At 39.3% G+C, this 25,688-nt stretch overlaps 1 protein-coding gene across 1 annotated transcript in view; it reads left to right on the top strand.

Moving 5' to 3' along the window:
* DNAH3 (dynein axonemal heavy chain 3) overlaps nt 1-21,742 on the top strand; it is a 53,035-nt gene extending 31,293 nt beyond the window's left edge. The window contains exons 41-61 of the mRNA XM_064726136.1: nt 93-196; nt 1,214-1,508; nt 1,971-2,150; nt 3,170-3,293; nt 3,382-3,538; nt 3,985-4,128; nt 4,672-5,338; nt 5,451-5,616; nt 5,947-6,163; nt 7,089-7,271; nt 8,171-8,369; nt 9,260-11,401; nt 12,365-12,590; nt 12,957-13,201; nt 14,542-14,658; nt 15,460-15,614; nt 16,354-16,521; nt 17,252-17,394; nt 17,932-18,136; nt 19,289-19,426; nt 19,604-21,742. Coding sequence (XP_064582206.1) covers nt 93-196; nt 1,214-1,508; nt 1,971-2,150; nt 3,170-3,293; nt 3,382-3,538; nt 3,985-4,128; nt 4,672-5,338; nt 5,451-5,616; nt 5,947-6,163; nt 7,089-7,271; nt 8,171-8,369; nt 9,260-11,401; nt 12,365-12,590; nt 12,957-13,201; nt 14,542-14,658; nt 15,460-15,614; nt 16,354-16,521; nt 17,252-17,394; nt 17,932-18,136; nt 19,289-19,426; nt 19,604-19,957 — 6,329 coding nt within the window. The 3' untranslated portion in view covers nt 19,958-21,742. The remainder of the gene's footprint in view (nt 1-92; nt 197-1,213; nt 1,509-1,970; nt 2,151-3,169; nt 3,294-3,381; nt 3,539-3,984; nt 4,129-4,671; nt 5,339-5,450; nt 5,617-5,946; nt 6,164-7,088; nt 7,272-8,170; nt 8,370-9,259; nt 11,402-12,364; nt 12,591-12,956; nt 13,202-14,541; nt 14,659-15,459; nt 15,615-16,353; nt 16,522-17,251; nt 17,395-17,931; nt 18,137-19,288; nt 19,427-19,603) is intronic.
* Nucleotides 21,743-25,688: the final 3,946 nt, after the last annotated feature.

Raw genomic sequence — 25,688 nt, 5'->3', positions numbered from 1 at the left:
CACAGTTTTGGAAATCTCACACTGAAATCAGTGAAGTTTATTTTTATAATTTAATCAGTGGGTTTTCCTATGTTGTGCTTTTCAATTAACAGGGAGTGTTTTTGACTTCTATTTTAACAAGCGTGGCCATGGGCAGTGGGCCATGTGGACAGACTACATCACAAAGGAAGAGCAAGTTATCGCCCCAGGGGCTAAGGTGCACATTGCTATCTTTATTATGCAAAATAATTATTTGAATAAATAATTTAGAGGTATGAATAATTATATTAGGCTGTTTGATGATTCCTTTGCAACATTTCATTAGTCTCTGTGAGCTCCCTTTCATGCTTTTGTCTCAATTCTGGTAGCACTAACACTGGAAGTTCAGCACTGCAGGTGCACATGGAGCCCTGAGGTTTCCTGGTGGTTAAAATTTGGGTTCTGCTTTGTTCTCTGACAGCATTTGATACTGGGGGAACCATGGTGGGAAAAAGCCAAAGCCTGAATTTCTATTCCTTCATTTCTGTTTTCAGGGGTTGATCTCATGACATTGTACTATGAATTATTCAGAGAAAGCAAGCAAAGAGACTGGGATGTGGGGAACAGTACTGAGAGTCCTGGATCCCTTCCATTCCAAATAGGGGCACTCAGATTTTGATGACAGCTGTGAACTGAATGGAAGGGAAGCACAGCAGAGATCTGCAGATCAAATTTCAAGATACCTTAAGCTTGTTCAACTTCTCATTCCACTGTAGTTGCCATTGTCTTGTCTATTAGGTACATGAGAGATGCAAGATGGCATTTCATTCTGCTGCCAGAAATCTTTCCTTGATATCAAATCCACAGCTGCTAATTATAAGTAAAAATTGAGGAAGAGAAAAAAAAAATTTCCATACCAGTGTTCCTTTTCCCTTTGCACAGTAGAGGAACAGAACTAGGCCATATTGAACTCTGTAGTTCTCCAGGCTTTATATAATGTCTGTGAACCATAATATAGGTAATACTGGTTGTGCTATTGACTGTATAAGCCCTGAACAAGAAATGGGCCATAGTATTTACTAGAACCTTGTTATAGCTTAGGTTTTCAGACAATAGAACTTTTTAAAACACAGAACTTTTTAAAATACAACTTTTTATGTGCTACAGGGTTCCTGTAGTTGCTTGCAAATAGCCATGTTGATTAAGGTATTAGATGTTTGATTTTCATGTTTTATTTTACTTTCCTGTTTAACAGGTATCTGAGCTAATCATTCCAACAATGGAAACTGCCAGACAAATGTTTTTTCTTCAAACATATGTGGATCATAATGTCCCTTTGCTTTTTGTGGGTCCCACTGGCACTGGAAAAACAGCTATAACAAACAACTTTCTACTGAAACTTCCAAAGGAAAAATACATCCCGAGTTTCATCAACTTCTCTGCAAGAACATCTGCTAACCAGACCCAGGATATTATTATGTCCAAGTTGGACAGAAGAAGAAAAGGATTATTTGGACCTCCAACAGGGAAAGAAGCTATAATTTTTGTGGGTAAGACATATTTATTTCATTTTTTAAAAATAATTCTTCTTCTGGTTTTAGGCAAAGGAAGTGGTTCACCAAGACTAGTAAATTTGGATTGCCTTAGTGCTTTTTTCAGGCACCCAGAGAATCCTAGTATCTCCTGAGCTGGAAGGGGCCCAGGGGGATCACCAAAGGATTAGCACTGCCCTTGCTGGGAGGTTTAAGTGATGGTTGTCTTCAGAATAGTTCTTAGAGTTGCAGTGGGACGTGACATGACATGACATAAAATCACCAGCCACAATTAGTTAGGCCATGACCTTAATTATGCCTGTAAGGTATAATGGTATTTGATTTTGGTTAGTTCAATGGGCAGCAGGAATAACAACACACAGCCTTTCACAACCCCTAGTACAGTTACTTTTCCTTCTTAGAAAAAAGTGAATTCCCAAACACTGATGTTTTTTTATTCAATGTCTCTGTTCTCCATAGATGACCTAAACATGCCTGAAAAGGAGATATATGGAGCCCAGCCAGCCATTGAGCTTCTCAGGCAATGGATCGATCACGGGCACTGGTACGACAGGAAGGATTCATCCCACCTCAGCATCATAGATGTCCTGCTGGTCACAGCTATGGGTCCCCCTGGGGGAGGCAGGAATGACATTACAGGTAGGAAATACATTACTATGGCAGGTGGTTGTCTAGCTGACTGAAATTAAGGGGTGGGTTCAGGTTTGCTGATGGCAAATTCAACATTTATCTACAACTGGTGGATCTACCGGTGCATTCACAGAGTGGATTATTCCAAGTTCAGGTCTGTTATGTTCAAGTTCAAATCTGTACCTCTAACAGAGGGAGATTAATCACCATTAGAAACAATTTTTAGAGTTGATTGTACTGTGAATGACAGAAGTTATTCTAAAATTAGCGATGGAGATTTTTTCTGGTTTCTGTAATTTGGAAAAGGGAGGGAATACATCTGCTTGCCATGTCTCTGGAAAGTCTCTTCTGAAGTTGTATCTCCTGATGTTAAGGTAGGCTGCCTGCATTTATTTACAGGAATGTTACCTGCAAGTCCATGATTCCTGTCACAGCATCATAAGGGAGGTTATATTTTCTAATGAAAAAATTAGGTAAATAAATGCCCTAATGTACCTGCAGCTTCATTATTATAGGCTATATACAGCTGCATTGTTATAGGGCACTTCATGCTGCTTTGCTTCTTATAAACACTGTGATACAGCTATAACTGTGTGTGTTCTGAGAGGCTTTATGAAAATAAGTCTTCTGATACAGCTAAATTTCTAAAATCTACTCATGTAGAATGATTGTTTTTAGGTGAAAGCCAATAACAAGATGCTTGACTTTGTAAAAGTTTTACTGTGTCATCATAATCAAAAGGCTCATGTGAGCTGAAATTTTAAATTGAGTAATAGCCTTGTAATGATGATTCATGTTCTACATATTCAAAACAGTTGTTTTAAGTTAAATACTTATAGAAAATGTAGTCCAGTTTATATTTCTTTTGCTTCACTGCTAGGGCAGAAATTTGCCAGAAACAAAATCATGAAGCTGGTGCCAGATTCAAATGTTTTTTTAATGACAGGCAATCCTAGAAGAAGAAAGCTGAAAAGTGGAAAAATATTTGACCATTTAAATCTCTCTGCATCCTTCTGTGTGTGTTCCAGGACGCTTCACACGGCACTTGAATATTGTCTCTATCTCTGCTTTCAATGATGATATTTTAACCAGGATTTTTACTGCAGTTACTGACTGGCACTTCAGCAATGGCTTTGATGCTTCATTTCTAAGGTAATGGGATCAATTTACTGTAGCACTTTTGTCTTTTCCCTGTGATTTATCTGCAGAAGTTAAATTTGTACTTCTTTTCCTTCTTAAGGCTGGGTAAGATGATGGTCCAAGCGACATCAGTGCTGTATAAATTGGCAGTTGATAATTTTCTCCCAACTCCTTCAAAATCCCACTATGTCTTTAATCTACGGGATTTTTCCAGGGTTATTAAAGGAGTTCTGCTCTGTCCACACACTCATTTGCAAGTAAGTTGTAGTTTTATTATGTTGATGTAGGAGAAAGCAGTGAAAAAAGTTAATTATTTTTACAATAGATGAACTATGATTTCAATAGATTTGCAGGGTTTAAGATCAGAATAGTCCCTGAATTCCTTGTTATGTATTTTCTGTCTGTCTCTGAGGGAGAGAGCTGACATTTTGTTAATACTATTTGATTTGATCCAGTAGAGAAAAAGTGCTTTGACATGAAAGTACCAGTTTATGTTGGCAGGAAGGACAAGATGGTAACTAGGTGAGGAATCCAGGTAAGTTAGCAGATGCTGGGCCATGTGCTGAATAGCTTGGGACTGAAAGATTCCCACTGAGTTTAGTACAAGGTATAGCAGGGTCCAGATGGACATTTCTAACCTTTTCTCTTTGAACAAATCCTGCCTGAGCTATATTTACCCATTCTTTTGTATTTTCATTTTCAGGACGGAGATAAACTGATCAGACTTTGGGTTCATGAGGTTTACAGAGTTTTCTATGATCGCTTGGTTGATGACGATGACAAGAATGTTTTCTTTCAGATGGTACAAGAGACAACATTAAATAGCTTCAAGCAGAACTTTAATAAGGTATTTTTGTGTAATGTGCTGGGACCAAGATGATACTGATGCATTTTCAGAAATACTTAAACTTATTTAATTGAGATTAAATCAGTATTGGAGGCATTTTGCAGTATTTTGATCAGTGAATTTAAAAAGTTTGGACAATCTTCTATTCAGCATTGATTATTCATATCAGAATGATTCATAACTTCTGAGGGATTCTGAGTTAGTAGAGAGGACCACCTGCAGTGGAATAAATGTCTTGCACAGCATTTATCTGTGCTTTACCCAAGATAATTCCTTGGATGATCCAATGGGTGTAGTGGGTACCTTTCTGAGAAGCCTTTTTAGAACTATGCTATATTTGACAGCAGGATCTCTCTGTGAGGTATGCATATATGGAAACCTGCATGTCAGCCTACAGTATTATTTTCCAGACCAAGGTTGTAACTAGGACATGAAAAGCAGTGCTTTCTGCAATATTAATGCTATGTAGATAAGGATTATTATGATTTTAAGGAAAATAATTCTCTAGTAGCTAGAATTATCTGATTCTTGCCTTTTTGCTAGGTACTGGGTCATCTCTCACCTACTGGAAAAGTCACTGATGATAATATTCGTGCCCTGTTCTTTGGAGACTATTTAAAGCCAAGCACTTCAGTCAGAATTTATGATGAAATCACAGACCTAAAGCAGCTGACAAGCGTGATGGAATACTACCTTGAGGAGTACAACAATATCAGCAAGGCCCCCATGTCCCTGGTCATGTTCCAGTTTGCCATTGAGCACATCTCCAGGATTTGCAGGGTACTGAAGCAGGATAATGGACACCTGCTGCTGGTGGGCGTCGGCGGGAGCGGCCGGCAGAGCGCGACCAAGCTCGCCACCTTCATGCACTCCTTTGAGCTCTTCCAGATCGAAATCACCAAGTCCTATGGCATCACTGAATGGAAAGATGATGTTAAACAAGTCATGCTGAAAGCAGGTGTTGGTAACAACAATGTGTCCTTTTTGTTCTGCGATAATCAAATAAAGGATGAATCGTTCGTGGAAGATATCAACATGCTTTTAAATACTGGGGACGTGCCTAATATCTTTCCAGCGGATGAGAAAGCTGAAATTGTTGAGAAAATGCAAGCTGCAGCAAGGATGGAGAACAGGAAGATTGAAGCCACGCCCCTTGCTATGTACAACTTCTTTATTGAAAGGGTGAAGAAAAATTTGCATATTGTCTTAGGTCTGTATACAATGCATTGTTTCTTAGAATGTTTTCTTTTTTAGGTTTATTTGTTTTTCTGCTTCCTAGCTGCTAAGAAACTTAGGTAATGATCATGTTTTTATTTTTGCAGCCATGAGTCCTATTGGAGATGCATTTCGAAATCGATTACGGATGTTCCCTTCACTGATAAACTGCTGCACCATTGATTGGTTCCAAACCTGGCCTACAGATGCTTTGGAAATGGTTGCTAACAAGTTTTTAGAGGATGTTGAGCTCAAAGATGACGTTAGAAAAGAGTATGAGTTTATTTCTCAAGAGACATGTGAAGCAAAAGTTTGTTCTCCTGTCCCTTGTGCCCCCAGTGTATTTGATCTGTCCTTATAAATGGACAAAACTAAGCCAACTCTGGGATTTCAGTGCAAGTCAAAGATACTGAGACATATGTATCTGATATTTCTCAAAACCAGACCAGTCTTAGAGAAGAGTCCATAATATTTCTAATAATGGGGAAAATACACTTCTGCCTTCCCTAACACTAATATGACTTCATAAGCTTAGAGTAATTTTTTGAGAGTTGACCTAAAGACAGACTGTATTTCAAAGTAACGTGGAAAATTTTTCCCTAGGGTTGTGTCAGTGTGCAAATATTTCCAAGAAAGTGTGAGAGACCTCTCTGTTGGCTACTACGCGACGCTGCGCAGACACAACTACGTGACACCAACTTCCTATGTGGAGCTGATTCTCACCTTCAAGTCCCTGCTGAGCAGAAAAAGGGAGGAGGTTGACATGATGAGGACTCGTTATCTTATGGGACTTGAAAAGCTTGACTTTGCAGCTTCACAAGTAAGTTTCAGATGAAGATGCTGAATATGTGCCATAGGCATACGTCAGTGTGGGGTCTGTATGGTTGAAACTTACAAAAATAAAATTTATTTATTTGTTCTTCACTATATTCATGATGCTATTGATAGCTTTCTGTAGAAAGCCTGCAGGAAAAGTTTTCTGCTTAGTAAGCTGAAGAAACTGTGATCTTGGATTATAGCTCTTAATAGAAAATAAAATTAAAATGAAGGTACTCATTAAATGTTGAAGGAATAAATATTATAAATTTAATTATGTTCTCAAAACCTTATATGGAGAATCCACCTCAGCTTTCTAGTACCTATTACCCTTTCCAAAATAGGGGAGAAATTGAAAAACATTGTAAGACAATATTAAGCATTAATTTCTGAGTAGATTCCAAGTAGGAAATTGATCAGGTTCCAGATAAATAATTCCTTTTCCAACCCATGGGATCCAGGGCTTGGTCTTTCCAAGATACAAACTAAAGGGGCTTCTAGATACTTGCTGGATGAAGAAGATCCAGTTTGCAGCTGTTGCTGTCACAAATTCTGTGTTCCATTCCAGGTTTCTTTAGGATTTTGTTTCCCACCTGTGCACTAAAGCATTATTTAAACTTTCATTATCTGAAAGTGACTGTGAGGGAAAAATAGAACTAATCAATATAATGTTCATCATCGACATTAATGAATCTTAAATAAGCAAGTGTATTGTATAGCTGATGATAAATATACCTTTTAAAATCTAAACAGTTAAATGAAACAGCTCTTAGCAAAAATAAACTAGAGAACTAATTCTTTAAATCAAATGTCCTTTTTTGGATTGTATTACTATAAGGGTTTCCAATCTTTCTTCCTAAGTCATCAAGATATGAAATGCATGCAATGCTTGAACAGATTTCTTCTTGATTTCCTGTTGTATTCATCAGGTTGCAGACATGCAGAAAGAACTGACTGACCTTCAGCCTGAACTGATTAAAACATCTGCAGAAACAGATAAAATGATGGTCAAGATTGAAAAAGAAACAGTTGAAGTAGATGCAAAAAAGGCAATAGTGTCAGCAGATGAAAAAGAGGCCAATGATGCAGCTGCTGTTGCCCAGGGTATTAAGGTAGAGCACAAGGGCTTGAGCCTGGAGCAGGATGGGTTCCAAGTAAATGGGAGCTGTGATGCTGTGTTAATGGGGTGAGCCGAGCTCTTAGACTAACAAAATTGCAGATGGTGAATGACACTCCTAATAGAAACACAGCAAATTCAGGCTGTTTGGAGTCTGACTGCATCTCACAGTCCTGCATAGCTTCCCTTTCTAGTTCACATTCCAAAAGCTCTATAGCTCTTATTTCTCTACTAATATATTCTCATTTTCAGCAGATTGAATAATATGAATTAATAATGAGTTTAACTGTTTCCAGACCCAAAGACAGTTAATTTAGAGTTAGCTGAGTTAATTTGGCATATGCTGCATGTAGTCCTATAAGGAATAACTTTAGAGGTAATGCCACAGCCAGATGTCTGTAACACAGAATTTCCTGTGGGAAACCTCAAGATTCCTCAGTATTTTTTCTGTAGTTAGTTGGAAATGTCAGTGATATTTAAAATGGATAATTGCTGAGATCAGAATATATGATAAAGAATTTAACCTACACAGTATCCATTTTTCACCTGGTCAGCAGTGTGAGATTTAAATAAGAACAACGGTATCTAATATTTATTTTCATTCTCATTGCTGAACCAGAGGGACTTTGATCTTGAAAGCTTGTCTGACTTTTTCAACTATCAGTTCCGTTTATGGAAGTTACTAATTTTTCTACAAACCTTCCCTCTTTAAACTGTGCAGTCAAATTGTGCAAGTAGTTTTCTCTCCTAGAAACACCATGCTGTGAAGAGTCTGGTTAATGGGTATTGAAGAAGAGAGAAGGTTCTGCGAGGCTGTGCTGTAGTGGGGTGATCAGGCTGCAGGCCTGGTACTGACTGAAGGTTTTTACAGCTTTTTGTCCAATGTCTTCACAGGACGAATGTGAAGCAGACCTTGCAGAGGCTATGCCAGCTCTGGAGGCAGCAGAGGCTGCTCTAAACACCCTGAATCCTTCTGACATCACTCTTGTGAAATCCATGACGAATCCACCTGGTCCTGTCAAGCTGGTCATGGAGAGTATCTGTGTCATGAGGGCAGTGAAAGCAGAGAGGAAACCCGACCCCAGTGGCAGCGGTAATGACACAGCTTTTGTTATTCCTGCCCCAGGAATGGGAGGGTGCTGCTGTGGTGTGCTGGTGAGGTTCTTGTGGCATGAATGCAGCTGTGTGCACTGGAGGTGCATTTTGCTGGCAGTGACAAGTACAGTGTACACAAGAAGAGCTGCTTTTGCCGTGCTAACACACTGCCCTTGCCCGACGCTGTTGTACAAACTTTGTAAATATGATCCCAGACACCAGCACAAAGTCATCTCTTCAACTTGCTTTGACCCAACCTTGAGATTTGCATTGCCTTGAGGAACTCTGGGTGCTGGAGGTGTGCTGTGCACCATCTGCCTGTGTTTCCCCTTGTAATGCCTGCTTCCAAACTATCAGTTATGCTGGGAGAGGGAATTCTGGTTATACCTCTGCCACACATTATCCTAACGAGATTTTTCTGTGTAGTTTAATGTTGCTATTGTGGGATTGCACAGGATTTGCAAGGTAGGAAAAAGACCCTTTTCTTTCTTCTACCTTATGCTTCAACCCTTCAATTAAAAATAAGAATTATACAAATGCCTTTCATCAAAAATGATCTTATCTAGATTAAGAAGGAATAGTTCTACAGTTACTGATTTATCTAATAGATGATGCTAAGAAAGACTGTATAGTAATTTGTTACCCTCAATGTGCTTGGTTGATTTAAAAATAATATGCAGTTAATAAATATGACATTGGTTAGTTATGCTGAAGGTCTTGTATTAATTCCTTTAGGTATTGATTTTCTCAAACTATTGAATAGTCTTTGCATAGTAAAATTCCATTACATAATCATTGATGTTAATTTTTCATACTATGTTTCAAAGTATTTTTTTCAGTTTGAACATGCCTGTATTGAGCCTGATTTTAGTCTTATTTGCCATATAGGTAAAATGATTGAAGACTTCTGGGGGCCAGCCAAGAAACTTCTTTCAGATATTAAGTTCCTTGACAGACTAAAGACCTATGACAAGGATAATATTCCTCCTCCTATAATGAAGAAAATTAGAGAGAAGTTTATGAATCACCCAGATTTTCAGCCAGACGTTGTAAAAAATGTCTCGTCTGCCTGTGAAGGCCTGTGCAAGTGGGTGCGAGCCATGGAGGTCTATGACCGCGTGCAGAAAGTGGTGGCCCCAAAGCGCGTGCGCCTGCAGGAGGCTGAAGCCATCCTGGACGTTCAAATGCAGAAGCTGCAGGTGAAACAAGCAGAGCTCAAGGAGGTTGTTGATCGCCTCCAAGCTTTGCAAGATGAGTTTGATGAAATGAATAACAAAAAGATAGAGTTGGAGAATAATATTGAACGTTGTTCACTAAAGCTGGTGAGAGCTGAGCAGCTGATCAGTGGTCTGGGTGGAGAGAAGGACAGGTGGACAGAAGCTGCACGGTTGTTAGGAATTCAGTACATAGATCTAGTGGGGGATGTGCTGTTGTCATCAGGAACTGTGGCTTATTTGGGAGCCTTTACTGTTGATTATCGCCTACAATGTCAAAAGCAGTGGCAGGAGCTGTGCATTGAAAAGAACATTCCGTGCTCCAGTGATTTCAGCTTAAGTAATACATTAGGGGATCCAGTCAAAATCCGTGCCTGGCAGATTGCTGGACTGCCAGTTGATTCTTTTTCCATTGACAATGGTGTAATTGTTTATAACTCAAGAAGATGGGCTTTAATGATAGATCCTCAAAGGCAAGCTAACAAGTGGATAAAAAATATGGAGAAAAGTAACAAACTGTCAGTGATCAAATTATCTGACACACATTATGTGAGGACATTAGAAACTGCTCTTCAGCTTGGAACACCAGTCTTGCTAGAAAATATTGGTGAAGAATTAGATGCTTTCTTAGAACCTATTTTATTAAAGCAAACATTCAAACAACAAGGAGTAGAATACATGAAATTAGGGGAAAACATAATTGAATATTCAAGAGACTTCAGGTTTTACATGACAACCCACTTAAGAAATCCTCATTATTATCCTGAAGTCGCTGTGAAAGTTTGTCTACTCAATTTCATGATTACACCTTTGGGTCTTCAGGACCAGCTTCTTGGAATTGTAGCTGCAAAGGAAAAGCCTGAGCTAGAAGAAAAGAAAAACCAACTCATTCTAGAAAGTGCAGCCAATAAGAAACAGCTAAAGGAATTAGAAGATAAAATCCTGGAGGTCCTTTCCCATTCAGAAGGAAACATCTTAGAGGATGAAACAGCAATTAATATTTTGTCTTCATCCAAGCAGTTGTCTGAAGAAATCTCTGAAAAGCAACAAATTGCCTCTGTAACTGAGAAGGAAATAGATTCTACTCGAATGGGATATAAGCCAGTTGCTGTTCATTCGGCTGTTATCTTCTTCTGCATCTCTGACTTGGCTAACATTGAACCTATGTACCAGTATTCATTGATTTGGTTCATTAACTTGTATGTTCAATCTATTGCTAAAAGTCTTAAGAGTGGACGTTTAAAGGAGAGAATTAAAAATATAACTGAGCATTTCACAGTGAGCATCTACAATAATGTCTGCCGTTCATTGTTTGAAAAGGACAAGTTGTTGTTCTCCTTCCTTCTAACAATAGGCATTATGAAGGGAAAAGGCCAGATAGATGATGCAGTTTGGCGTTTCCTCCTGACAGGAGGTGTTGCTCTCGATAATCCTCACCCCAACCCAGCTCCAGACTGGCTGTCTAACAAATCATGGGCCGAGATCGTGCGTGCATCTTGCCTGACCAACCTGCAGGGACTAATGGAACATGTCAGAGACAATTCCTCCAAGTGGAAGCCACTCTATGACTCTGTCAGGCCCCACGAGGAAGCCTTGCCCGATGACTGGGACTCACTGACGGGGTTGGATCGCATGGTTATTCTCAGGTGTTTGCGACCTGACAAAATTGTTCCGGCAGTGCGGACCTTCATAGTGGAAAACATGGGAAGAACATTCATTGAACCACCTACATTTGATCTTGGAAGAAGTTACAGTGACTCAAATTGTTGTGCCCCTTTGATTTTTATATTATCACCTGGTGCTGATCCTATGGCAGGTGAGATTGGTATTAAAAAAATCTTTTTTTGTCTGGTTAAATGTCACTGAGTCTGACTAAACTGTTAATAGTGTAGGCCCCCTAATTTGATCTTTAAAATGTCTTTAAAGTACAATACAGCAGTGATGGAATATCAAACACTGGCATCTGCCCATATATAAACAACAGTAGTAAAATTGTTAGGGGGTGGAGTGAAAGTAGTGGTGATGAAATGTCTCAGTCTCTGAGCAGCAATTTGGGGATCTAACAGATTGAAGCATTCAGACCAGTTTATAATTTGTACCTGCATTACAGTTCTTTCAGTGGGTGTTGGAGGTTTGCCCCAGTCTTTATTGCAACCCCTCCTCCAGTAAGTTTCCTCCCTCTCAGTTACTAATTAAATGGTGTATAGGCCACACTTAAAAACACATTTGTTGAATGTCCTTTAAAGTATAACCACCCAGATTATTTTTAAATCTGGTTTTCTGCCAAAAGAATTGTAATATGGAGCCATACCATAAGGATGTATTTCCAGAAAGTACTGATTTTCATGGCAAAGCTGGAGCTCTATTTTTAGCCAGATGTAAAGATCCAGTTTGCAGCTCAACTCTCATAAACAATTGTACCCATCCAATAGAGTTGAGGGCTGTTGTGCAGCCTGGAACTGAACACTTGGGGCCAAAGAAGAGGTCAGCCATTTAACCTGGCTGGTTTTTGGTTTTTTGTTTTTTTTTTTTAATTAATACCTTATACCCCTAAATTTTAGTATATGCCTCAGAGACACAGTGACTGATACAGCACATGATACTACTTCTGGGTTGTTGAGGTAGTTTTTTTTTGTGTTTTCTTTTTATTTTTAATTGAGTAAAATATTTGTTGAATTTTCTCCCTTTAATTACATAATAAAAACAATGAATATAACATATTCTACTTTCTGATAGACTTTGTATTTTTTTTTTGCATGTATAAAACTTGCCATCACAGGTTTGCTAAAATTTGCTGATGATGTTAGCATGGGAAGCTCAAGTGTTCAAACAGTTTCACTGGGCCAGGGCCAGGGCCCAATAGCAGAAAAAATGATTTACCAGGCTATTACTGATGGAACCTGGGTAGTGTTACAAAACTGCCATCTTGCAACCAGCTGGATGCCTGCCTTGGAAAAAATCTGTGAGGAAGTTATAGTGCCTGAGAATACCAATGATAAGTTCAGGTAGGAATTTTAGTATTTTGCACTTTTTAATGTGAGCATTTCCTGTTTGCTGAAGATGCTACTAAAAAAAAATTAAAATACCTCTGCAAGAATGCCTGAGTATGACATTCATATGATTTATGTGCAGTGGTAAAGTAAAGATCCATAATTAAGAGGTCATCTTTTCTACCTGTCCAATATAATCTACTTTATGCCTGCATTTTAGACCAAATTTAGATGTTATCTTTATATTAAGCAAGTAGTAAAACTTAGTCTTCTTAAGATCAAGATGCAGGATTATATGACTGTTTTTAAAATTATTATTATTACTACTACTCTTACTATTATACGATTTTTAAATTATGTGCTTGTCAAACTTTTTTTTAGGTTGTGGTTAACTAGTTATCCATCAGAAAAGTTTCCTGTTAGTATCCTCCAGAATGGCATCAAAATGACAAATGAGCCTCCCAAAGGTGTCAGAGTGAACCTCCTTCGCTCCTACCTGAACGATCCCATCTCTGACCCTGTGTTTTTTAAAAGCTGCCAAAAGCCAAAAATGTGGCAAAAACTGCTTTTTGGTCTTTGCTTTTTTCATGCTGTTGTGCAGGAAAGGAGAAACTTTGGCCCACTGGGTAAGTTTTAGATTATTTTGCATTTAATTTCAAAAAAACAATTTGTGCTTTTGAAATGCATTGCTGGAGTCTCTCTGTAAAAAGGCAGTTCTGTTAACTGTTATACTGTTAACACTATTACAATCTGCATTGCACAGAACATCATAAAGTCTCTAAGCTGTTATTTGCAGGGATTCTTATTCAGCCAAAGCTACTTTTGAAGCTGTTAAAAGTATTACCCTGGGGAAGACTAGAAAGTACTATTTTTCTAAGTTAATATATTATACAGTAGTTACATGAAATTATAGCTTACTGAATTATTAAATTATTACTGTGGTTCTTAGTAACAATCAAATTCAGATCTGTTTTAAATTTTTATAATTAAAAATATGTCTTCTATTCTGCTTTTGTTACTTATGTGCATACTTTGTTTTATCAAACTTAGTGCATGTATTTACTTGGTGTGAAACAAATCTATGTAGCTGCAGTGTGTTGTTTATAACATAGCAATGAAAATATATGTATTCATAAGATTTGTGCTTCAGCTTTTTCTGTAATCTTCAAATATGTAGGAAACTATAGCATTTCTATATAGCATAGAAATGTCTGGACTTAGAGAATCCATTTTTATAACTATATAAAATTTATGCTCTGCCCTTGTGTAAATGAAGTCTTCCGTTCCAGCTGAGTCTCTCTGCCTCATGACAGGTTGCTGTTAGGAAATATTAAATTTTGACTGAAAGCCACTGTGATTATTTTAATAGTCAGCTGTTTAAATAAGCACTAAACTTCCAGTATGAAGACACTGATTTATTGCTTTAGAGTAAAACTGAAGTTTCTAGAGGCCATTGTCTAATGTAACATCTACTGCTAATGTGACCAACAATCTGGGTGAAGAAGGATAGTTGTATCAATAGCCCTATTTTTGGTTTGCACTAGGGATTTTGGCTTTCTGAAGAATTCTTTCATCTGGAGTATGTTCCTGTTTGTTTGCCTGCTTGCTTGTTTGTTTTATTGTAATGTTACTGTGAATGTCCTTTGCAAACAGTATTAATAGATGGGCAGATTAAAAATTGATATCAGTAAATGAATTAAAAACTCCTATTCTCATTGTTTCCAGATAGCAACAGATTAGCTTAAAGTACCAAGCAGGTAAAATATAATATTCAGGATATTGTGATGACAGAATTAGCTTATGTTTAATAAACAGCCTGGTATATTCCAGGCAGCCTCTAGACTATGTGGCAGTTGTCTGTTCAGCTCTGCAGGAGCAGTGTAGTACCAGCACCAGCATTTCCTGAGCCCAGCTGTCAGTACATTGCACCACTGCAATACCTGTGTATCTCTTCTGAATTGAACAGGTTGGAATATTCCATATGAATTCAATGAGTCTGACCTCAGGATCAGCATGCAACAGATCCAGATGTTTCTGAATGAATATGAAGAAATCCCATTTGAAGCTCTGACCTATCTAACAGGTACAGACATTACATCCTCTCACGTGTTTGTTGACTTTGCTGAGCACTTTCAGCTGATACACTGATAAACTGTGAGTTCTCAACAAATTGAGTGGATTCCACCCTGGTTGGTTTTACTGGCCTTCCACAAACAATGGGATTGTCATTGGATGGATGTTGGAGTTGGATGCAATTGGAGTCAGATCCCAAACCCTCAGATGTCACTGTTGTTTTGACTTGTATATGGCTACAGTTACTGATGGCCCAGCAAACCTCCTGGTCTTTGCTTCATGCTCATCAAATAAAACCATAAAACCATGAGCCTCTGGTTCACCTTTGCTGATCAGTGTGAGACTGACACAGGAAGCCTTGGGGCTTCACCAGAGGATGTGGTAACAGTCAGGGCTTTAAAGCAGGAGGTGTTGATGTGTGTAAATAACTCAGCTGCTGTGGCTGTTCTATTCTCTCTCTCCAGGGAGACAAGCTGCTTTTTGGCACCTCCTTTGTCAGCCTTGTCATTCTTGATTTTTGCTAATATTATGATTAGCTTTATGAAAAAAGAATTTTGGGTAATGAGCAGCAGTTTCTCAGACCAGCTGATAGTGTTTTTTAAACTTTCCATCATCAAGACACATAAATTTAGCCCTTAGATGTTCAAGTGTTGAATTTCCATTGAATCAATTAAAGCATAAAACCTAAAAACTTTGGAAGATCTGGAGCTTTGGAACTTCAACTTACTAGAGTTTCACCTTGTTGCAAAACAATTTTTATTTGTTCATCAATTTCAGTTTTTTTGTCCTGGTTTTCTTTGTCTTTTTCCAGGGGAGTGTAACTATGGAGGCAGAGTGACAGATGATAAAGACAGGCGTCTTCTCCTGTCCCTTCTTTCCACAGTCTACAACAAGGACATAGAGCAGGAGAAGTACATGCTCTCAGCTGCAGGTGACTACTACATACCACCACATGGCCCCTATGAGGTGAGAGACAACAAGTGTAAATTCTCTGAATTATTGGGAAGAACTTACCTACCCTGTGCTTGGATAATGCTGAATATGACAAATAGAAAATACACCCCATAATATCATAAAGCCATGCCAGAATGTATCTTGTGTATGAAATATGAATCTGGTACTTAATATCTGCCATACCCAGTGGGGATGTGGAGATCATCCAATACTCTGGCATTTTTTGATGAAGAGAGGAGCCACCCCTGTGCAGGTTTCCAGTACAGTTCTAGAAGGCCAACAGGAGTCAGGCTGCAGGAATTCACGTGGTACTTCTGCACTTTCTCACAACCAGTCTGACCTTGAAAGCAGCAATCAGGAGGAAGAGGTGGAATGGCATGTGTATACTCAACTTCCATTCTCTTTTTCCCTTCTAACAGCTGCACAGAGATAATGAGTGTGCTCAGATCCCACAGTTGTAGGGATGACACATCCAGCATCCTTTTGTGACTCCTACCAGCACTCCTTGCATATTTCTCATGTGCTTTCCTTTCTCTTGCCACTTACATGAGGGTGGTAATAACAACTCCTCCGTGAGGTTTTGAATCACTCAGAACTTTTATATTTATCTCTGTGGAGAGTCAGTCAATTCCTGGATGTGTTTAACAGGGAACTGCCATCTTTAGCTGTAAATGGGAAGGTTCTGTCCCAGCTGGATCATTTATGACTATCACATTATATGATGTCTGGTATCTGAACATTTGTTTTACAGTCTTACATTGAGTACATACGAAGTTTGCCAATTACAACACACCCTGAAGTGTTTGGACTTCATGAAAATGCAGACATCACTAAGGATAACCAGGAGACCAACCAGCTTTTCCATGCAGTGCTCCTGACTTTGCCTAGAGAAGCAGGGGGAGCTGGCAAGTCCCCTCAGGTAACTGGGGAAGAAAGATCAATTTGCACTCTGGAAAGGCCCTTTTCTGTCATGTCCTAGATCTCAGAGTAATCCAACACCTCTCATGTGTGTAGCTCTGGGAGCAGATGGGAATGTCCCTGTAGAGAAGCAGATGGATTTGGCATAGCACCTTTAAAGATGGAAGACAAATTCATGACTTTGCATTCAAGCAGATTAATACCACAAGTCCTGGCAGCTCAGTTTGCCAAACCCATGCCCCTTTGGGATATACATAAATAACCTTTCAAGCCTCTCAGATTTGGCATCCTATATTTTATACACAAGTGGATTCTTGAAAAGTGGGATTGATGGAGCCTCATTTCCTGCAGGCTTGTCTAGTGATCATATTCTCTGATGTCTAATATTCTGTAAGCAAAGCTTCTCTTATGGATGAGTTTGTCATGGGGTCTTCCCCTTATTTTGCTCATGCTGCATGCTTTGTCTTGTCCTTCACTGTGGCAGAAAAGGGATTGTGCTTGTCTGCTCTCCTGCCTGTCTCCTTAGAAAACCTTGTTGCAAATGAGAAATTACTAACAAATTTAAAATTATTGAGAAGGAAGGAGCAAAAGCACAGTATCTTTAGGAAAATGGACTAAAATATCTATGTGGTTTTACAGAAAAAAAAATGTAGTGGTTTATGGAATTTATTCAATAAATATAGGAGGGGGAAAAGGAATATTTGTTATTCACTGCAAACTTGTGACTTCAGGAAGTTGTTGAAGAGCTGGCACAGGACATCCTATCCAAACTACCAAGTAGCTTTGATATGGAAGAAGTGATGAAGGCATACCCAGTACTTTATGAAGAGTCCATGAACACAGTTCTTAGGCAAGAGCTAATTCGATTTAACAGGTATGGCTCAGTGTTCGGTGTAGCACTTCTTAAACTGAAATATGCTTGTGTCCATTGGTGCTAGCTGCTCACAAGCCTTAAACAAGCCTTTTTCCCTAACATGTTAGATTCTGCTTTGGATGAATCTTTTAAAAAGACTTGAAAGCTGCAGCTGACTACTTGAACATAGCAATAGTACTTGTATTCTTGGAGTATGAACTTAAATCACATTTGGGTTTGTTGTGCTGAGGGAAAGCAGCCTATGTGATACCCAGGCCCCAATATTCACAGCACACTATGATGAGTGCTACAAAGCTCTTGTCACTTGATTTCCCTTGTTTAGAGTGAAAGTCTTCACTGTCTTTTATTTCTCCGTGTGTGTTTCTAATTTGTTTGCTTTTCTAAAGTTACGTAAGAATTTTGATAACTACCAGTGAGATAAGGAATTTCTGACAGGACATTTACCACCTCTATCAACCCTTTATTCAAGGTGGACTGAGGGGTATTTAGCCAGGTAATAAGAAGTAAATAATGACAATTCCTTTGTTTTCTCTCAAGGCTTACTGAAGTTGTTCGGAGCAGCCTCATTAATATAGGCAAAGCCATTAAAGGCCAAGTGTTGATGTCTTCTGAGCTGGAAGATGTTTTCAACAGCATGCTAATAGGAAAAGTGCCATCCATGTGGGCTGCCAAATCCTATCCGTCCCTGAAGCCTCTGGGAAGTTACGTGTCCGATCTCCTCTGTCGCTTGGAGTTCTTCCAGGTCTGCTCAGCTGACCCTGACGGGTCTGGGGAGTTGCAGCTGGAAGGTGGATGGGGAGAATGTGTCAGTGCAGTCCTTGCCCAGCAGCCCCTGGGCAGCTCCAGGCTGTGAGCTGCTCACACACACTCTGCATTAGCAGCACTGCAGGCAGCTGGGCAATTGCCCAGGGTGAGCTGGGAGCTGATCCCTTGGTGCTAATCCAGTGCTGCTTTTGGTGGTTTCCATCTTTCTATTTCTAGAAGGTTCATTTTAGTTTGAATTGGTGTCTTAATGACTTCCTTGCTGAAAGGACAGTGAGCTGGGTGCGAGAATGCTTTAGAACCACTGCGTAAAAGGCACTATGAAATTTCATATATGTGTCTGTAAATATCTTCCAAGTTTCATAAAATGTGACGCCATTTCACACACTTTTTGAACAGGTTATTTTATTTTTAACTTGCCATTTCATTACTTCCCTTGCACTCTTTAAACTACTTAAAATTTTGGGTGAACCTTAAATAGTGAGCTACTGAGATGTAGTGAAACCCCATAGAAGTCAGGAGAGGAGAAAGCTAGGAAGAAGTGTGTGAGATTTATAGAAATGGCAGAGTTTCCTGTTTGCTGGATCAGAGCATTTTGACTCCAAATAACCTACAGTAGTGTGAAGACATTCTGCCCTTGTTTTGCTTTTTCCTACTGCATTATGTGGACATTGTGTGACATCTTTGTACAGGAATGATTTCCTCTGCTAGGATCTGATGTGTAGGCTTAGTGAGTGCCCTCACAGTGATCAGTGAAGAGATATTGATCAGTGAAGAATGCAAAAGAATTTGGCCTTTTTCATGTTAGGAAATTGGTGTTTACAAGACTGTAAAAAAAAGTATTTTGATAAAAGTGTCCAAATTCAATTACCTCTCTTGTTTTTAAAGGCCACTATCTAGACTAAACAAAACATGCTTATGCTACTTTCTGAAATTTTTCTAGTAGCACTGAGTTCTTGTTGTTTTAGAACCAGAAAATTGATGGAAAGATGCAGAGGGTCCCATCAAGGCTTAGATCTCATTGTGCTGTTTGAGGGAGTCTGAAAAAACATCCTTTTCTGGTGAATTGGCACGGTGAAGCCACAAATATATTGGATTTTTTCTTACATTTGTTTTCTCTCTCCTTATTCAGGATTGGGTTGACAAGGGGCCACCCACAGTCTTTTGGCTCTCAGGATTCTTCTTCACTCAGTCTTTTTTGACTGGTGTTTTACAAAACTTTGCCAGAAAATACACCATCCCTATTGACCACGTTGGCTTTGAGTTTGAGGTAAGAAAAATGCAGAAGAATTTTGTTTTTCATGAACAGCTTGAAACATGTTCTGGGGCAGCAAGAAATAGAGTTTTCAGATGAAAAGTTATTTTATTTAAAGGAGCAATTTCAGACTGTCACTTACAGGATTTAGTATACTCCAGATAAAATCAAGCAATGGTTTAATTGTTCTAGGTGATGAAACAGGAGCTCACAATGGAGAAAATGCCAGAAGATGGGGCTTATGTGAGAGGCCTTTTCTTGGAAGGTGCACGATGGGATAGAGAATCCTTGGTAATTGGAGAATCACTACCAAAAATCCTCTATGATCCTTTGCCCATAATATGGCTGAAACCTGGAGAAAGTTCCAAGTTTCTTCATGAGAACATCTATTCATGCCCTGTGTACAAGACAAGTGAAAGAAGAGGTGTCTTATCCACCACTGGGCACTCAACCAACTATGTTCTGTCCATTGAACTGCCTTCTGACAAGCCCCAGAAACACTGGATAAATAGAGGTGTGGCAGCCCTGTGCCAGCTGGATGACTGAGAGGGTGCAGTATTGGGATTGTAAAGATCTGCTTTACTCCTCAATGGCTGTATGGCTGGTTTGTTTGGTTTTTGTTTTTTTAATGAAATCGGGCCTAAAGAGTTTTGATGCTGATTTTACTGGGAATCTACTTTACAACTCTTGCAAAAAGATTTTGGATTTGCCTACCACTTCTGTGTCTCAGGAGTATATAGGACAAGGAGGGAGGAGATGAGAATATTCTGTTGTCAACATATGAGACCAATCCTCCAATCCTCAGACAGAATGAACTCCCCAAGCTGTATTAGAAAACTGTAGTCATTCCTTGATGATGTGTCAGAATTTCCATGGAAAACTTCTCCACAGCACGTGTATTGGGAGCTGCCATTTCTCAGAACAGGATGCTTGAGCCATATGACTTCTTTTTTCTCAATATTATTTACCTACACATTCCAGGTACCTGACACATGGAGCTGTTTTCTTTCTCCCACAGGCTCACTTTACTTCCTGCCAGCAGCCCAGCCCCACACAGCCACTCAGCCCCCACTATCTCATGGGCTGAGATAAAGACAGTTCAACAGGGAAAGCAAAAGCCATGCACACAAACAAGGCAAAACAATGAATTCCCTGCTTCCCACAGGCAGGCAGGTGTTCAGCCATCCCCAGGAGAGCAGGGGCCCATGACATGGAATGGTGACTTGGGAAGCCATCACTCCAAATGTCCCCCTCTCCTCCCCCACTTTACACACTGATCATGATGCCACATGGTCTGCAATGTCCCTTTGCTCATTTGGGGTCACCTGTCCTGGCTCTGTCTCCTCCCACCCTCCCAGGCACCCCCAAATTCCTCCCCAGCCTGGCAGTATGAAAAGCAGAAAAGGCCTTGGCTCTGTGCAGTCCCTGCTCAGCAATAACAAAAACATCTCTGTGTTATCAGTCCATGGTTCAGCACAATCCAAAACACAGCCCCATACCAGCCAGAGTGAGGAAAACTGACTCTACCCCAACTTCCTCATCTTGCTCTCTTGCATGCTGGACTAACAACTGCCTGAAATTTCGTACTTGTTTAAGCCCTTTCATCAGAGTAGCTCCAAGTAGCTTGCAAACATTAATTAAAAATAAAATAGCCCGAACATCTTCAAAGAGCTGTGCAGTGATTAACTAATCCCCACAGCATGCCAAGAAGGTACTAAAGATGCATCATTAGACTTGTTGTGTACACAGGACAAGAGAAGCACAAAGATCAAGGCAAACATTAAAAAAAACATGCACTAAACAGACATCCATTAATTTGGGGTCTTGTATTTTTTTTCATTGCCCAAATTGCAGCATTTTAATGACTTGCTGGAGGCCTCACACAGCCAGAGATTCAGCCAGCATTTGGCAATTCCCAGTACCCTGCTCCAAGCATTAAGGGATGCTGCTACAACTCCTTAAAAGCCACAATTCTTGTCACAGGAATCTGTCTGTTGTGTTGTCCTTAGGTGGAATCAGTTCATTATTGTTTTATTAACCACTGGTTTGTTTTATGCAGCTATTCATAAAACAGTAACTGTTAAGAATGGTGCTGCAAGGCCAGGCAGAAGTGTTGGGGGTGTGCTGGGCAGTGCTGCTCTGCAGGAAGGTGCTCAGGTAAACAGCAGCTCCATGCACCACTCCTGACTCTTCATCAACAGCCCAGCACCAGGCATTTGGTGCAAATTGGTATGTGGGAGGAGAGCAAAGATGTCAGGCCAGGACACCTAAAGGATGTTTGTTTTAATAAAAGGGGCAGAGATGTGCAGGTGTTTCAAATTACTGAGAGGAAGAAATTACTCTTAACAAATTAGACTAAATGATATTTGGCATCTATACCAAAATAAAACTTGTTTATGAGTGTTACAGCACACTCATCCAAACAGACAACGGTTTTTAAGAAGAGAATCATGTTTCAGTAGATCTATAAATAAATTAATTAAAATTGGTCCTTGAAAAAATTATTTTCTTAGACTTCATAAGAGAGATAATTTGTAGTTTTCATATAATTTAAATTAACAGAAATGTATTATACATTTTAAAAAGTGTTGTGGTGATTACTGCATTTTTGTATTTTATCTAATTGTAGTAATTGCATCAACAGTTGAGATCACTAATTAGGTGACTGTGGTGTCAGAGCTCACAAACCATCATGAGCTTCCTGATGTGGAAGCTCTGTGTGCAGAGGCAGGACCTGGCTGTTAAATCCTTCCCTCTGGATTGATCAGCTCAGTCCCTGCTCTCAGAAGGATCTTTCTGCTCAGATGTAGCTTCTGTATCAAGGCACTGGTGACACCTCACCTGCTGAAAGGGAGGCTGGGCCAGCTACAATTAACTCTAAAATGAAGGTTTCTCAATTCTCTTGTAGATCATACTAGTCTTGCAAACAGTCCTCTAAATTAAACCATTTTTTAAAAGTCAGATCCACTAAATTATATTTTATGGAGATCAATTCTTTTTAAACTTAAAAATCTGTGTAACTGATTACCATATGGGTTGCTTGTTAACCCCTTTTTGTGAGCAGTAATTGATAGTTTATTAAATGACACAGTTGTGGTTCTTGTGAATATACAGTGACTGTGCTATGACATGTGTGCAATGTCCTTGTTACTGTGTTGATTTTCTAAATGCTGCCTGTGTGCTGAAGTTTAGATTTGATATGAAGGCATCTCTTGGAATATCATTACAGATGTATTTTAATCTTTTGTAGACATGATAAAAATATATAGATAAGAGAGGAGTCTGTGAGAGAGGGCTTGTGCATCCCCTTCCCCAGGGATCAGGCATGGCTGACCTGCTTTAGCTGATGATTACAGCACTACATGATTTCCTAGGCTGCCCTCCCTAGTACAGAAAAGTAATGGAATTTACTGTCAAGGGATATCTGTCTTAAGAGATAATTTTCTGTGGTTCTTTGAAATGAGCTTCCCAACCTTATTTCCTTAGCATTGTCTAAACCTTCCTGGAGAATGATAAACTGGCTAAACATTAGAATTCACAGCCTTTCTTGGCTGAGATGCATTTAGAAAAAAGAAAAAGGCAGCTCAGCTGCTAGTTGGACATGATAGAAATGTGAAAAATTTTTGGACAAACTAAGTACCTTGTAATAATAGTATTAGAATCCTTGGATTGACAGGTTTAGAATTTTCATTTCTTAATTAGAAGCACTCATTAAATAAGCCACAAACCCCACTTGTAATTACTTCAAATAGCAGATTTACAGCCTTGGTAATAACTCAAGGCAGATGGAAAAAGTGCATTACAGAGCAAGAGGTATTTTTCCCTTAGCAGAGACAGATTTCCAGCTAGGGATGCTGTAAGACAGACAGGGTTTGTACATTTTCTTAAGAGACTGAAACCTTCCTCTGATCTGTACAAAAATTCTTTTTAGAAAGTACTACCCCTGTGGATTTTAACACTGCTGGGCTGTTAAAGGGAACATTATACAATGAAAAAGCAGAAGACAATACAAAGACTCCAAATTTTTCCACCTACAGCTAGACTATTGTGCCTAATAGGATTAGAGTTACTGGTGAAAGTTGCAGGTCTCTGCTCTAATTGGCATTCTTGGAAATGAATGTACAGGTATGATCAAATAAGTGACCTTTCTGTCTGTGGATAAAAGATGGATGTTACTGGTACCATTTCTGATGGGTACACAGTAGGGCCCAGGAGAGTGAGGTCCAGCTTGCCTTTTTCTTTCTCTGCCATCTGAAAGGTATTACATGAGGCAGCTGGTATGAGTGGGAAGGTGGATCAGGTAACCTTACCTGTTCTGGTGCTGTGATGCTGCCCTGGGGAGCTGCTGCAGCAAAATGAGCATTTCCTCACCCCAGACCACATGGAGGGGGACATTCAGTAAGGAGGTGCCATGTCCATCTTCTTAAAAGGTTGTGTGCTTGCTGATGTTGTAAGTGCACAGCTTCATGAATTACAGGCTCAGTAATGATGGATTTAGGGACAGAACTTGCAGAAAGGAGGTGTTATTTAGGTATTCAAGGCCAGGTACTGTGACAACAAATTATCACTGCCTTGCCTACCAGTGGGCTTGCAGGAGAGTTCATGCAACTGACTCAGAACTTTTATTTCTGAAAAATATAAAGTTAATGCCATCATTTTCTTGTAAATTATTCTAAAGCATCTCCTGACTAGGGTGATAAATTGGAAAATGACAGTATTTACTGGAAGGGGAGTAAGAGAAGGTGCAGCAAGTACAGGACAGAGTGTACACTGCCTGGGTGAATCCAGGGCATTACAAATTCTGCAGAAAGCAGAGGCATTTTAGGACAACCTGTTTTTGCAAGTAAAATTAATGTGCAGGAATGACATATTGGGCAATCACTGGGATACTTCTTGACAGAAGTTTAAGGGCCTTGGCATCTAATACAAGAGTACCAGCTGAGATGTCTGCCTACCTGCTGCACTGAGCTGCAGATGAATTTTTTTATGAAACTCCCTCAAAATGGTAGTTGGTCAGTTTGACCTCCCAAAAACAAAGGACTCTAGTTAAATTCTCCTTTCCATACTGACTAACTTAAGCTATGAAAGAAAGGGTTTGTGCTGTAGACTTGAAAAAAGAGCTGATCTAATCCTTCCTTCAGCTGAACAGCCTGAAGTTTTAACAAATTTCAGTCTTTGCCTTCTGGTGATGGAGAGTAATGAGGATGAAGCACCAGTTAATAATTTTTCAAACCCTTTGAAGAATTATTAGGCTGTCCAGAATTTTAAGGCACCTCAAATAATGGGATGCTGTTACTTGCTAGTTTCTCAGTTGAGCAAGTGGATACTCATTTGAGTTACTTGAGGGTATTTGAACCTTTAAAAAATTGCTTCTTTGCATTTTCCTTCAGAAGTAGACTCAAACTCCTGTTGCTATTTCAATTTGGTGTAAATCTTCTATAATTTTAGGGCTGTTCTTTGGAAATAATCTCCATCTTACAGCATGTGCTTAGGAAAGAGTTGTGACTATAACACAGACAGTAAATTTAGACTCTCATTTCCATGGCTGTTTATTCACCTGATGTGTCAGAGCATCAGTACCTTCATTAGTCACATGAACTTCAGCAATTCAAAAGATTCAAATGATTAATGACAAAGAGTGAGCTTAAGCTTCCATTCAAACCCCTTGCCTCTGCACATTTTGGCTGGGCTCAGTTGATGCATCCTTACTGGTGTATCACAATTAGGATATCAGGTTAACCTTATTTAGACTTCTTTCAATGAAAAATTAAGCAGTGTGTGCAATCATGTTAATATTTTTTTCTTTTTTTAATGCAATTCCCCTTTTCCTGGGCTAAAGGAGTTTTGTTTTGTGTCTTCCTGGCAGCAGTAAATTTGCAAAGCTTCCACTGACAGAACAATGGCATTTTACCTGGTACTCCCTACATGAGGCATTCTCAGGAAATAATTATATGGGAATAGAGACCTTTGTGGACTGGAGCCATAAAGGTAGTGAGAAATTGGGCTAGCCAGTACCTGTCATGCTGATTCACTCTTCTCATTGTTTTCTTATACTTTTCTCATCTGCTTGTACTTTTTTCACTCTTAAAAGTGCATTCTTTGGGGAGGGACTGTCAGTCTGTTCTGCACAGGACCAGTTCTAACTTACTTTTCATGTAGACAGCAATATTTCTTTGTCATTGTTTATTAGAGCTTGGAGAGTTATGAATAACTTGGCAAGTTCAGAAATGAGATTTCATTGATTTCTCCCACTTTAAAAGGAAATCATACACACATG

This window comes from Zonotrichia leucophrys, chromosome 14 (genome assembly GCF_028769735.1).
Source record: "Zonotrichia leucophrys gambelii isolate GWCS_2022_RI chromosome 14, RI_Zleu_2.0, whole genome shotgun sequence".
In the NCBI taxonomy this organism is placed as follows: Eukaryota; Metazoa; Chordata; class Aves; order Passeriformes; family Passerellidae; genus Zonotrichia; species Zonotrichia leucophrys.
This window is presented reverse-complemented; position numbering and strand designations above follow the sequence as displayed.